At 50.4% G+C, this 15,000-nt stretch overlaps 1 protein-coding gene and 1 pseudogene across 1 annotated transcript in view; one reads left to right on the plus strand and one right to left on the minus strand.

Moving 5' to 3' along the window:
• LOC135221327 (gamma-secretase subunit Aph-1-like) overlaps positions 1-13,253 on the minus strand; it is a 70,353-nt gene extending 57,100 nt beyond the window's left edge. Inside the window, exon 1 of the mRNA XM_064259131.1 lies at positions 13,119-13,253. Coding sequence (XP_064115201.1) covers positions 13,119-13,231 — 113 coding nt within the window. The 5' untranslated portion in view covers positions 13,232-13,253. The remainder of the gene's footprint in view (positions 1-13,118) is intronic.
• A 1,250-nt stretch (positions 13,254-14,503) lies between these two features.
• Positions 14,504-15,000, plus strand: part of LOC135221328 (alpha-L-fucosidase-like) — a 10,881-nt pseudogene continuing 10,384 nt past the window's right edge.

Below are 15,000 nucleotides of genomic sequence, written 5' to 3' on the forward strand. Positions count from 1 at the left end.
CAGCAGGCCTAGCCTTGCCGCTCGCCTGGGGCGAGAGGCTCGGCTGAGAACGTCGACGCTGATCTCTAGCGTCAGGCGAGCTGTTGCTGGTTACCGTCTCCGCCCGGTCCCGAGGGTAGCGGCGTCAGGTGACCTGCTAGGCTCGTTGTCGCGGTGAGACCGGCGAGCGTCCTCTCGGCGCGTCGAGCCGCTGGTACCAGCCGTGGCTGGTACCGACGACCGCGGGGACCCCTTCCTCGCCTCAACCCGTGGCTGGTCAGCGACCGTCACGTCAACCCGCCCAGCAGCCAGCTGGTCGCTGCGAGAGCGTCCACTGGCCTAGCGAGAGTCGTCTGCACGACACTCGCCAGTCTTCTGCTCCGCGCTTCGGTCTTGGCGGCGAGCGAGCTCGAGTGTCAAGACTTTGGCTGGACGGTCTCCCGCGGGAGACCGTCCACTCGGTACTTCTCGCTAACGAGAAGCCGAGGCGGATCTGGTTTAGCGGCAGAACCGCTAGAACCAGGCGAGGAACGTGCCAGCCGAAGCTGGTACTCCTGGTCTGGTCGTCTTCTTCCTTGGTAGAAGAAAAGACGGGCCCTGTTCCCGAGGGAGCAGGAGGACCAGCAGAAGAGCTCCCCGAATCGCCGGAGCGAGACGGGGGCCCTTAGAAGGTCCTGAAGGAGCCTTCTTAGGGGGAAAACCCGGGTACCAGCTGGTCGCTGCAAGAGCGGCCGCTGGCCTGGCAAGAGTCACCTGAGCGTCTCTCACCAGCCATTCTGCTCCGTTGCCGCGTCTTGGCGCCGAGCGAACTCTGGCGGCGCCGCAAACTTGGCTGCACGGTCTCCCGAGGAGAACGTACACTCGGGATCTCTCGCGAACGAGAGACCGAGCCGGGAACCTGGCGTAGCGGCATCGCCGCTAGCACCAGGCGAGGAAGTACCAGAGGCTAACCAGATACTCCTCTGGTCCCCGTCTATCTCTTCCTTACGGAAGGGGGAGACGGGCCCCGCTCCCGAAGGAGCAGGAGGACCAGCAGAAGGACCCCCCGTCCCACCGGGGTGGGACAGGCCCTTAGAAGTTCCCGAAGGAGACTTCTTAGGGGGGAAGGCAGCCTTCTTCTTCTTCGGCTTATGGGCCTTAGAAGTCGAAGGGGAAGAGGCAGCAGCAGACGATGAAGACGAAGATGACAGCTTCCTCTTCTTCTCTCGTCAGCTCACGCAGGACAGTCGTCAGGTCCTACATCCAGGCCGGAGCCGGGGCTATTGCCGAAGCAAACACGGCCCGACTGCACCTGTCCGGAAGGACCTAGGGGACTGGGGAAGACACACCGTGGGCAGGACCAGCATGGACAGGCACAGGAACCAGGAGCGACAGGAACAGCAACCAGCTCAGGAGCGGCAGGAGCGGCAGGAACAGCGGCAGCGGTAGACCCAGAAGGGACAGCCAAGCCAACAGCGGGAATCACATCAGCGGCAGGTACGGCAGGCCCAGCGATCGCCTCGTAGAATCATCGGCAGCCAGCGGAACCTGGGTCCTGGCGGCGGTCCAGGGGCGAGCTGCTGGAACAGCGGAAGTCTGGGGCAGGCAACACGAAGAAAACAGGCGGCGGCGGCAACCCCACCTCGGTACGGCTGCGGCCCTAGTAGCGGCAGACGGCGTCATCGACACAGCATGGGGAGTGTAGACCAGGAGGGGGGGGAGCAGCATAAGCGGCCGTGGTAGTAGTGGAGACCGCCCCAGACCTCGCTAGACGCTGCAGCAGCCCGTGGATGCTAGGCACGCCCTGCCTCCGCGGTGGTCCATAACCTGTCCAAGGTCGTCTCCCACGGATGTAGCACCTGCGGTAACATAGATAGATTAGTAAGAGGGTTCCCTCACGCACGGGGGGAAGACATGCCCCACCCCGAACGCAAGGAAGACCCCAAATACAAAAATACAACGAAGAAGCTGAGTGGGGGGGGCAGGAAGGAAGACGAAGAATCGGATACCAAGGGAGTCGCGGGAGAGCTTTCCGACGACTTCCTGGCAGACCTTCGCTTCCCCTACCCCCGCACAGCAGTGAAAAGTAATATGAAAATGAAACAGAATACTGCCCTTGCGATTCACTTCATAGAACTTAAAGGGGAAAAGATCAATTCCCGGGTAAGAACGGAAACTTGATCCAATAATATGATGCTATCATAAAATATATATGAAAATGAAACAGAATACTGCACTTGCGATTTCATTTTCACATAAAAAAATCGTAAGGATCAATTCCCGGGTAAGAACGAAAATTGATCCAAATTAAATTTCATGCAAATAAATAAATGAAAAGAATATTGCAATTGCGAATCCACTTTCATTGCATTCTATTATACAAATTAAAAGGCTCGTGCCGAGCGCAATCACACTCTCGGTAAACGAACGCACAGGGCAAAAATATAATGAAAAGAGTACTTACATTTTTCAATTACACACTTTCGCCCAAATACATGACTCGGGCGCGAGCGCGCCCGCCCCTCGGCACCGAGACATAATTCAAGGGTTCAATTCATGAAAAGAGAGGAAGGGAAATCGCCGCATCTACGGCGATAACTCCATGTTGGTTCATAATTAAGTAATGAAAATGAAAACAGTGTACTTACAGTTTCATTTTCAAGTCAAACAAACCATTAGTAGAAAACACAATATAAACAAAGCATACAACGATGAAGCGGGCAGAGAGCGATGACGAACACGTCCTTCACACCCGCGGCCGAAAGCAAAAGTGATTTGTTTTCGCGCGGCGCGCGACTGTCGGACAAGCAGTTAACTACCGTTCTCCCCTTGTTCGAAGCTTACGACCGTTTTCCAGCTGCCGCTAGCTACTTCCTATTGTTAAAGGACCGATGGTTTGTATTACGTATCGGAACAAACAACAATTGCATAGGGAGAAAGCGATTTCAGATGTGAAATACACATTTTTTATAGTATCTAATGTGATTTTGACAAATTTAACATTAACTTTCTTCTGAAATTTTACGTTAATCTATTACAACATACACCAACCTTGTTTACATTAATGGGTGATCACTGTTGGAAACTATGTCCTAGTCTTGGATCAGAGTATGTTTTGTGGCCCTACATTTCCCTGCAGACAGCAACAAAAGGGAAAATATACATCAAAGGTAAGCTATGTAAGCAAACAAATATAATTTATTTATGATTTATGGTGATCTCGGTCAAACTGAGTGGAAGATGGTGTCCAAATTATGACCTGGCACCAAAAGTTAGGTAAAATTAAGGAAGGTTAGACTAAAATGCATTACTGTATTTCACTTTTGTTATTTATGATTTCCTGGGCCAGGTTAGGTAGGGAATCTGCGATGTGGACACCACAGGCACCCTAGGTTGGGTCAGATTACGATGAATTACTGTATTTCACAAGTTTTTCTATTCAGACATGTGGGAGGGGTGGTTGTATTAAGCTAACCAAGCATATTTACCTAAAGTGAATGTCAGTTTGTCAAAATCACTTAAAAAACTATCATAAAAGCATATTTAAAATCTTTACACAATTACAGTTTACATATCCATTAGTCCACCCTTAATTATACTATGTATAGGTAAAAGAAACATTAGCCCCCCATGTTTCTGAGGTTGTGTTAATCTGGAGATCCAGAAGGGGCAAAGCCCCACCCCGCCCCAGGTCACTGCATGCCACACTACCTAGGGTAAAGCACCGCTGTGCAGACATTAATCCGTCAAACGGTCACTTTTTTCACTAGATATTTAATTGGTAAAACAACAATACAATTCAATATTTAAGCAAACCATTCAAAAGATTGAAGTTTCGTCAACAAAATGAGATATATAATACTGCCATTTGAAGTAAAATAAGCATGTGAAGTCTTTGTAAAATATGTGTTCAAGGCAGTTTTTAAATCCAATATGGTGTGGTACCGTCGTGTGCACAATACGGGCATACACTCACCGACATGTCCTTCACAGCCTTCTCAATGCTCATTTGAATATTTGCGTACATATGTAACGTTTAGTATTGATATTAATCATGTGCTTTGAACTGAAATGCAATTTTACCTTGTAATCGGTGGTTTTATCCTTACTGCCATCACACATGGGAACTCCACAGTGCTTATTAGATTGTAATTTTGCACATTTCATTCTTAATCAATCCAAATTCAATTCAAATTAAAATGACAATTTGTCGAAAATTGCATTTTCCTAACTATACAAAACCTGAGGTCCTTTAACAATAGGAAGTAGCTAGCGGCAGCTGGAACGGTCGTAAGCTTCGAACAAGGGAGACGAACGGTAGTTAACTGCTTGTCCGATCGTCGCGCGCCGCGCGCCTGGGAGGTAAACAAATCACTTTTGCTTTTGTGCCCATGCACCAAATACGCAGAGTGAGGGGTGGCATGAGGAGGGGACTTTATGTTAAAGGACCTCAGGTTTGTATAGTTAGGAAAAATGCAATTTCGACAAATTGTCATTTGTTCGTTCCGGATACGTAATACAAAACCCTCGGTCCTTTAACCAATAGGAAGACTCACTTCTTGGTGGGAGGAATCTGAGTCTTTTGGATGAAACGACTGGTGTTCGTCCATCCTTGGAATGCCTCCCTGGTCGTTAAGAGCGAGGGAGGGAATCCAAGCTCTGTCCGATTGATCGGGGTGTGCACCGCAGGATCAATGGTCAGACCTCTGGGCCGAGTACTAAGAGAGAGGCAAGCGTATTCTTCGTACCAGCATTGTAAGAACTTTTTTCCTTTAACATGAGCAAATGTAAAGTAATGGGTTTGTCTCATGTGGCATCCACTTTCTCCCCTTGTTGGAGAAAGTGGTGGATATTTACTCCTATCTCTAGTTAAAGAGATAGGATGGAGCTCTGTTGAATAGCTTACCTGCATCGGGACCTCCTTTCCAGCAAGGTAACGACCGTATCCCTCTGCCCACAGGTAGAGGTAGAAAAAGATGGTGAAGAGAAGCCAGTCACTCTCTCATTCACGCATTCATTCTCCCAGTCATACCAGGAATCGATGCTGTTCTGCCTGCTCGGGTGTGGTAAGCTTACACAACATGTTGAGCAGACCACCACAGGTCCCAAGGAAAAAGTATCCAAGGACTTGTGGGCAATATCCCGAAGGTAGAAGGACGTGAAGGTGGTCTGGTTGGCCCAGACACCAGCCTTCAGGACCTGCGCCACGGAGAAGTTCTTACGGAACGCTAAGGAGGGTCCGATACCTCTCGACTTCGTGGGCTCTCGGACGGAGCGTACGGATGTCGTCGCTACCATCAGCTTCGTACGCTCCTCCTGATCACCTCACGCAGCCAGAAAGAAAGCGTGTTCTTGGAGACTTCTTTCTTGGTGACCCCAGTGCTAACGAAGAGGCGTCGACACTCAGGCCTGAGATGTCGAGTTCTCTTCAGATAGCGCCGTAGCGCCCTCACAGGACAAAGCAGCATCTCATCCGCATCGTTATCGGTGAAGTCCAGGAGGGAGGGGATCGTGAAAGACTCGAACCTGTCGTCAGGGATCGACGGATTCTGAGTCTTAGCTACGAAGTTCGGGACGAAATCGAGCGTCACAGATCCCCAGCCTCTGGTATGTTTAACATCATAAGAAAGGCCATGTAGTTCCCCTACTCTCTTCGCCGATGCCAGGGCCAGCAAGAAGAGGGTCTTGAGGGTCAGATCCCTGTCTGACGACTCTCGGAGTGGCTCGAAGGGTCTTCGAGTCAAACTCCTAAGTACGAGAGTCACATCCCACGCAGGGGGCCTGAGTTCCCTGGGTGGGCAAGACCTTTCGAAGCTCCTCATTAGCAAGGATATCTCGAACGAATTCGAGATGTCCAGTCCCCTCAGTTTTAGGACGAGAGCCAGGGCGGCTCTATATCCCTTAACTGTGGGTACTGAGAGGAGCTTCTCTCGGCGAAGAAAAAACACGAGGAAATCCGCTACCTGCTGAAGAGTGGCTCTGAGAGGAGACAGACCCTGTCTACGACAACCAACCACAGAAGACGGCCACTTCCCCTGGTACACAGCTGCAGAGGACTGTCTGACGTGTCAGCCATCTCTGTTGCTGCGCTACGAGAAAAGCCTCTCGTTCGCAAGAGATGGTGGATAACAGCCAGCCGTGAAGTTGAAGGGACTGGACTGCGTGGTGGTACCGTTCTACGTGTGGCTGGGCTAGAAGGTTGTGCCAGGTGGGTAGCTCTCTCGGTGCGTCCGCAAGAAGAGCCAGCAGGTCCGGATACCAAACGGCTTGAGGTCGTTTGGGAGCCACCAGGATCATTCTGAGATTGGGAGTGACCAGCGCTCGACTGATCACTTTCCGAATCAGACAGAAGGGAGGAAAGGCGTAAGCGAAGAGGTTGTCCCAGGGGTGTTGGAGAGCGTCCTCTGCAGCTGCCCATGGGTCCGGCACAGCTGAAAAGAAAACCTGAAGTTTTCTGTTGTGCCGGGTGGCGAACAGGTCTACGACCGGTCGCCCCCACAGGTTGAAGAGCCTTTCCGCCACATCTTGGTGTAGAGACCATTCGGTCCCTATCACCTGATCCCGACGGCTGAGCTTGTCCGCTACTACATTCCTCTTGCCTGGAATGTAGCGTGCTGACAGCTCTATCGAGTGAGCCGTGGCCCACTCGTGCACCTGCACCGTCAACTGATGGAGCGGAAGAGACATACACAGCCCCCCCTGCTTGTTGACATATGCACTACTGTGGTGTTCGTCACATCAACACCACTGAGTGTCCACCAAGCGGTCCCGAAACTCTGGAGAGCGTTGAACGCCGCCTTGAGTTCCAGGACATTGATGTGAAGGTGCTTTTTCGTGATGGTCCCACACACCTGCAGTCAGCAACTCCTCCAGGTGTGCGCCCCATCCCTCGGTCGATGCGTCCTGAGAACAGAAGCATCTCCGGGGGGGGAGTGCGTATAGGCACTCCTCTTAAGAGGTTCTTGTCGTCGAGCCACCAGGCTAGGTCTGCCTCACCTTGTCCGTGATAGCCCAGGGAAAGTAAGGAGGATCCCTGGCCTGGGACCAACTCTCCCTTAGCCTCCACTGGAGAGACCGTAGGTGAAGACGCCCGTGAGGGACTAACTTCTCGAGTGACGACAGATGGCCGATCACGACTTGCCATTGCTGTGCTGCCTGTTCCTGCCGCGACAAGGAACCGGCCGGCTGCCTCCCTGAATTTGCTGATACGCAAGTCTGCGGGAAAGACTTGCCCTGCCACCGTATCTATCAGCATACCCAGGTACTTCATCTTCTGCTTGGGTTCGAGATCGGACTTCTCGTAGTTTATCACGATCCCCAGATCGCGACAAAACTTGGAGTCGATCTCTGTCCTGTAGCAACTGCGAGCGGGAGCTCGCCAGGACCAGCCAATCGTCGAGATACCTCAGAAGACGTATCCCGTTCGAATGGGCCCAAGCCGACACCAGAGTGAACACTCGCGTGAACCACCTGTGGGGCGGTTGAGAGACCGAAACAAAGTGCCCTGAATTGGTACACCGTCCCGTCGAAGATGAAGGGCGGAGGTACTTTCTGGAGGACTGATGGATGGGTATTTGAAATACGCGTCCTTCAGGTCCACTGAAAGCATGAAATCGTTCCCCCTGATCGAGTCGAGCACTGAGCGTGCCGACTCCATCGTGAACCCGCGTCGTCGCGAACGAAGCGGTTCAGGGGAGAGAGGTCTATCACCGGGCGCCAGCCCCCCGATGCCTTCTCCACTAGGAAGAGGCGGCTGTAAAAGCCCGGTGACTGGTCCTCCTACGATTTCTACAGCTCGTTTCGCCAGCATGGTCTTGATCTCCTGTCGAAGAGCGTTGTCCTTTGCTGATCCCCGGACATAGGTCTGTAGATGGACCGGTTTGGAGATGAGGGGGGGCCGAGACCTCGAAGGGTAGTAGATATCCTCCCGAAGGACGTCTACTATCCAGTTCTCGGCGCCGTAGCGCTGCCAAAGTCGCCCAATGGCTCGCCAGGAGGCACCCCCCCACTTCCGGCAGCAGGTGAGGGGGAACGCCCGTCCCTAGCGTTTCCCTCCCTCCTCGTTTCGACTTCTTTCCAGCACCTCCTCGGGGAAAGGAGGGCTGGGAGGAGGGCTGGTTGCGGCCTCCTCTCGCAGAAGTCGAAACAACTGGAGTCTTCACACGGGGTTTGGACGGTGCAACCGTCTTCGCCGCCGTGGAAGCGCTAGCCAAGCTCTTTGGTTTTGGCCGCAGTTACTCGAGGTTGCCCAGAAACCTTCGAGACTGCCTGGTGGACTAAGCGGTCACTCTCGTCAGTGCGCCGCCGTTCCACCGCAGCGTCCACCATCTCTCCAGGAAAGAGAGCTGGGAACCTCTAAGAGGTCCATTTCGTAGCCCGAGTGCCGCTCACGCCCCAGCCCCCTTGGTCACTCGGGTAAGGACTGCGTCCCTACGTCGAAGAACCAAGTTGGCCCACAGGTTAGCAGTCTGATGGGCGAGGTAAGAGATTGCTCTTCCTCCAGACTGGCACAGTCTCCTAAAAGAAGCGTCGTCTTCGAGAGCAGAACTCCCGGAGCCGGCCGCTAACTTTGGATATTGTGAGGGACCACAAATCCAACCAGGAAAACTGCCTGGAATGCTGCCATAGCGGTAGATTCAGGGCAAGTGCCTCCTGCTGCGAGAACCATAGGTTCTCCGACAGGAGCAGCTGCAGGGACACACCTGGAGTCAGCCTCGCTAACTCCGGGTTAACCTGTTTCGGCAGTATCGGGTCTTCCGATGGCACGTAGAAACGCCTCTGCCGCTTTAGAGGAGGAGGAAGCAGCTTAGAGGACCGTTCCGGATTTTAGCGAGTCCTCCCGTCCTGAGACGAGATTCTCCACCTGATCCAGGACTGAGTCCGCAAGCTCTGATCGTGGCAACCCCATCGTCATTTTGGGCTCCCTCTTGGGACCCCAAAATGACTCGAGCCGGGATGTGGGCTCTGTGCTGGTGGTAGCGGCGATCCTTCCGCGAGGTCATTATGCAGACGCATCAGCTTAATGACCTCTGCGAAGTTCCTCTGTATCTCGGGCGTCACAGCGTCTTGTGGAGTAGACCGTCCAGTCCCTCCAGCAAGAGCATATCCCTCGATACTCCTCCTTCAGAAGGAGGAACAGCGACAGACCCCTGACGGTCGCCTCCAAACTACTTGCGCGTACGTCTGGTCGGTCATAAGACCGTGCCTGAGCCGTACGGCGTCATAGCCGGGTCACGAGCGGCGCACCTCTCGTGATCGCTGCTTGGTACTCGCTCCTCCCCCCGGTATAGCCCGAGGAGGTTGAAGGTACGGGAGAGGCAGACCTGACGCCCCCCCCTCCCCCCCCGCTCGCTGGCAGGACCAGCGTGCGTGGAGGGCTGCTGCCGATCGTCAACCCGCGGTGACGGTCGAGCAGTAGGCCTAGCGTCGCCGCTCGCCTGGTGGCGATTGGCTCGGATCTGAGAACGTCGAGACCGATCTCTAGCGTCAGGCGAGCTGCCGCTGGTCACGTCTCGCCCGGTCCCATCGGGAGCGGCGGACGGGTGACCTGCTAGGCTCCCTTTCGCGTCGAGACCGGCCAGCGTCCTCTCGGGCGCGTCAAACCGCTGGTACCAGCCGTGGCTGGTACTGGCGGCCGTGGGGACTCCTTCCTCGCCTCAACCCGTGGCCTCAGCGACCGTCACGTCAGCCCGAGCAGCCGGTTGGTCGCTGCGAGAGCGTCCACTGGCCTGGCGAGAGTCGTTGTGCACGACTCTCGCCAGTCTTCTGCTCCGCACCGCTGTCTTGACGGCGAGCGAGCTCGGACGTCAAAACTTTGGCTGGACGGTCCTCTTTGGAAGAGCGTCCACTCGGTGCTTCTCGCGAACGAGAAGCGGCCGAGACGGAACCTGGTTTAGCGGCAGAACCACTAGCACCAGGTGAGGAGCACCAGCCGAGGCTGATGCACCTCTGGTCCCCGTCGACTTCTTCTTGCAGAAGAAGCGACGGGCCCTGTACGAAGGAACAGGAGGACCAGCAGAAGAGCTCCCCAGCTCGCCTGAGCGAGCCGGGCCCTTAGAAGATCCCGAAGGAGTCTTCTTAGGGGGGGAGGAGGCAGCCTTCTTCTTCTTCGGCTGTTTAGCCTTAGAAGTCGAAGGGGAAGGAGAGGCAGCAGACGACGAAGAAGACGATGAAGACGACGACGACACCTTCTTCCTCTTCCTCTTCTTCTTCGCCAGGCTCCGCAGGACAGACGTCAGGTCTTCCATCCAGGAGGGGAGCCGGGGCAGTTGCCGAAGCAACAGGGCCCGACTGCACCTGTCCGGAAAGACCTGAGACTGTTACAGCAACACAGAGCAGCAGGAAACGACAGGAACAGGTCCGGGAACAGCAGGAACGGCAGGAACATCTGAAATGGAATGTGCAGGCCTATCTGAAAAGGAAAGAGTCGCTGGAGCGGCAACAGGTACGGCAGGCACGGCAGGTACCACGGGAGAGCCAGGCGTCCTGTCGACAGTCACCGTCATCCGTGGCACTGGCGGCAGGTCCAGGGGGGTACTCTTTGGGCAGCGGAAGTCCGGGGTCGGCAAAGGAAAAAATCCAGGTGGTGGTGGCATCGTCCTCTTTGGAACGGCGGCAATTGGTTTTTGTACTGCCACTGTGGGTGTCACCGACATTATATGGGGCGTATATACCAGATGTGGTGGCATCTCATACGCTGGTGTAGTTAATGTGGTAGTAGTGGTGGTCACCGCACCATGAGTGACCACCGCCGACCCCGCCAACCGCTGTAGCAACCCTTGGATGCTGGGCACTCCCTGCAGTCCCAGCGACTCCCACACCTGTCCCAAGTCGTCCTTCGCTGATGGCACACCTGCGGAAGCAACAGTCGGGTTAATTGGAGGGGCTTCCCCGCGCCTGGGGGGCGAAACACCCCCCCCAGAGCGGGCGGAAGACCCCGAGTACAGCTGTACGTCCGGGTGGGTAGCGGGCGCCCTCCTCCCACTCGACGGATCGAGAGAGGAAAAGGACTCCGCTACCCCCCCGCAGGGGAAGGCGCGAAACGTGGGGCTGGCCGGGAGGCAGGAAAGAGGACGAAGTGTCCGCACCAAAGGAGTCACTGCACTTTCCGATGACTTCTTGGCCGGCCTAAGTCTCTTCCTGCCCTCGTACAGCACCCACTGCGCCTCGGACCAATTCATACAAACCACACATGGTTCGTTGCGGGAGCACTCTCGCCCCCGACAACGAGTACAAACCTCGTGGGGGTCCACCTCAACGAATGACCTGAACCCCCCACATTTACGCCCCTCCAGTCCGGGACACACTCTACGGGCGACTGGAGGGCGCGGTGATATTTCAATTTCCTCTAATTCACTCATTGCAAGCCAATAGAATTGAGAAAAAGTACTTACAATCACTCCTGATATACAGAAAGAGAAAACAAATACTCAAAGTTGAAGCAAACGACAAAGCGGGCAGAGCGATGGCGAACACGTCCTTCCCACACACGGCCGAAAGCAAAAAGTGATTTGTTTACCTCCCAGAGTCGCGCGGCGCGCGAACGATCGGACAAGCAGTTAACTACCGTTCTCCCCTTGTTCGAAGAATTCTTACGACCGTTCCAGCTGCCGCTAGCTACTTCCTATTGTTAAAGGACCGAGGGTTTGTATTACGTATCGGAACAAATACGTGTTTGTTTACAGCAAAGCCATAGTGGGAATGATTTTGTACATCTGGCAGCCAGAATCCACGAGTTGAGCAGATGATGGGTTAGTGAATTATGATAAAAAAATTAAACTTTTTTGCTAGCACTTTTCATTTATTTAAGTCCATATTACTATCTTGAATTTTTATCATTTTTAATAATTGTATGGCTGAAATAATTTGGTTTTAATTTTTAATAAATGTATGGCTGAAGCAAATGTAATCTTTAATGCGTTCTAGGAATGGCAAGTCATCATTGCCAATTTAGTGGAACTTGACACATATGCCGATGTCTTTACAAACTGTTTCCATGAATTCTAGAGTCATAGTAATGCAGAAATAATAAAATTGCTCTAATATTTATGTATATATATAAATTACAAATAGATACACTAACGTTCACAGCAAAACCTATGAAATTTGTGTCAGGAATCTGGTTACTTTTACAACAACGAATATTTTCAAATGAATTATCGTGAATACGTAATAAATATAGCAATTCATAACCTTATTCTGGTCTTAAACTAGTTATTTAAATATTATCTAGCACACTCTTCTTCTTCTTCCCAAATAATCGCTATGTTTACCCGTCCGGAGGCTGAAACACCCTAGTCGTTTCAGATTGTTATGAAGAAAGTGTCCCAGCGTCTATGGGTACAAGTGGTGTGCAGATTTAGCACAGGAAATGGAAGTTTGTTGACACAAGTAACTCCGCAAACATTGAGATGGTGTCAATCTTCTAAACACAGGGTGTTTTAAATAAAAATTTCAAACGCGCCATGGAGGTAAGTTTGAACAGCGCATGGCTGGACTTTCATTAACTTTTGTTTAACCAGAAATTATGGTATTATTTTGTGACTTGGGAGAAAACACTCACTTCGAAAGGAAAGTAGAGGTCTCAAGATGTTGCTTCCACACTAGGTAGTTGGGTTATGAATGGCGTATAATTCAGGATACTGGAAGTGTTACCTAAAGTTATTTTTTGGGAGAGTGACCGCCCAGCGGTACAGGTGTCCACCTGTCTGCACAGCAGTGTTTTAAGTGAGGTTAGGAGAATAAGGTTCTGGTTAGGCCAGGACACAGCATTCTAGGAAAGGTTCATTTTTTTTGTAGGAAGAACCTGCTCCCGTTGTTATTAAAATTCATAGCAACACTCAACTTTACAGCCTCTCCTAATGCACACAACCTTGCCAGGGAAAGCAAGGCGCAGACTTAGCCTGAGGTAGTCGAAGCCATAATAGGCTAGGTAGCTACTACTGCATTAACTTATGTATAGGTAGTATTTACAACCAAACTTTCAAAAACTTATCATACAGGCATCCTCTCCCGAAACCTGATATATAAACAAATGGAAATTTTTGTCATACTTTTCCCTACCTAGGTGCCTAGGTAGGTATTATACCTAAGAGGGTAGGTAGGTAGGTAATACAAAAAAAAAAAAAAACACACGATACTAGCTAAGTAGGTATACTGACCTGGCCACCAACATAATGGTTCGAATTGGGTCTTTGGCTATCGTCAGAGCAAACATTACTATGGGCGGCCCGAAGGCAATCATCCCACACCCGAAAAATTGAGCTACAGTCATTGTTTAATCCACTCTGGAAACGTCAAAAATCTCAAAAAAATCCTCGACGATATTCACACCCTACACTTCTGTCAAGATAGGTTTGTTGACAATCTGTTCCCCCGACCAATCAGAAGTCAGGAAACATGCTACTTAGGCTATCGACCAATCAGCTTTCGCAAATCATCTAGTAGCAACTGAGTCACAGAGGGATCCTACTTATAAGAAAATAATAATATAAAACTGGACATTTTCAATGCTTAGAACTGCTGCATAGTCCTAGATTATTGTCATGGATCATAATCGATATACGAGAGCAGTTTCTCATAATAAATGCTTCTCATTTTGGGCGTCTTGACGTAACTATCACATGAGAGTATAAAAATTGGCAGCTGTACTCCCATAGATAGTGTGTGATACGTTCTGAGAAATGAGACATTCTTGATAAACAAAACCAAAATCTAATTGAAAAACTAAAGAAAAAAATAAAGAAAATAAAGTTCACAAGGGCGTAACCAGGTCCGTTTTTCAAGTTTCGAGACAATCTGCCTGATGTCGAATGAGATGGTAAACATATGACTCAGGCATTGCATGATATGATTGCCTCTCAAGAGAAGAGAATTCTTATAATGGTAATAAACGCCTTAGCAAATGCCTTTAACTTGACTTGTGCTATGTAATTTTAGCAACGCAAAGTGTAAGACAAATCGGTAGCAAACTACACGAAGGTGCAAAACATTTCCGCTTTTTACATCCTTTTAATTGATGGACAGCACCACAATTTCTTCACACAAACTGCCTTTATACAAGGAAACATAATTATATCCAAAACTGTTATAAAACACAAACAGTGTCCCATTGTACAACAGACAAAAACCAGAAAATTTAGTTTAAAAAATGCTCTCTGCAATAGCTCAAGAAACAATTAAACACTTCCTGGCTTAAGTTACGGTATTACGCCTTCCTCACAGTATTGAAAGTCCTGAAGAAACAGAGCATCGGTGAGCTCAAGCTGTTTAAAGTAAACCTCATTGATATGCCTTAATCTGAGGGCAAGTAAAGTCGTCTCATTCATATTTCCATCCCGCCCCCCCACCCCTCCTTATTTTCCTCTGTAATGGTATGTTATTTCTCCTTAGACTATTTTCAAAACATACTGACCCATTTCTCAAACTTAACAAGAATTGTGTTTCGGAAATATTTTCCTTATATACTCACCAGTATTGCCTCCCTCATCTTCCTACAGAGGAAGTGCTAGACATTGCTGATGAATCTGGGCCAAACAGATAAACCATGGGCAAGATTAAACACCAAGGATGGATATTGACATTTAGAGACATTGCCCAAGCATTGGGTGATTAGGATAACACTCGGGGAGTCTGTTTATCAGAAAGTTCATTATGTGAAAATGAGAAGCCAGTACAGTGGTATTATATATTTAAGAAAATCAGGTGCACAGCTAAGCTGTTCCAGGACAAGAGCCCGCCCAGGCATAAGGCCCGAGTAATATCCAACAACAAACATCTAAGCACAATAGGATCAATATACAACTCTATGGTCTAAAGATGTGTAAAACAACAATATGGGAGTCATCAGAAGTGTTTTCTCTTATATCCATGAAGAACACATTGTCTACGTTGTTGTTGTTATTATTATTATTATTATTATTATTATTATTATTATTATTATTATTATTATTATTATTATTATTATTATTATTATTTGGAGGGCGACCTTCTCTCAAACACGTTTATTATGAAAGGATGGTCGTGCTAGGTAATGTAAACGCA

The sequence above is a fragment of the Macrobrachium nipponense genome, chromosome 2 (assembly GCF_015104395.2).
Source record: "Macrobrachium nipponense isolate FS-2020 chromosome 2, ASM1510439v2, whole genome shotgun sequence".
In the NCBI taxonomy this organism is placed as follows: Eukaryota; Metazoa; Arthropoda; class Malacostraca; order Decapoda; family Palaemonidae; genus Macrobrachium; species Macrobrachium nipponense.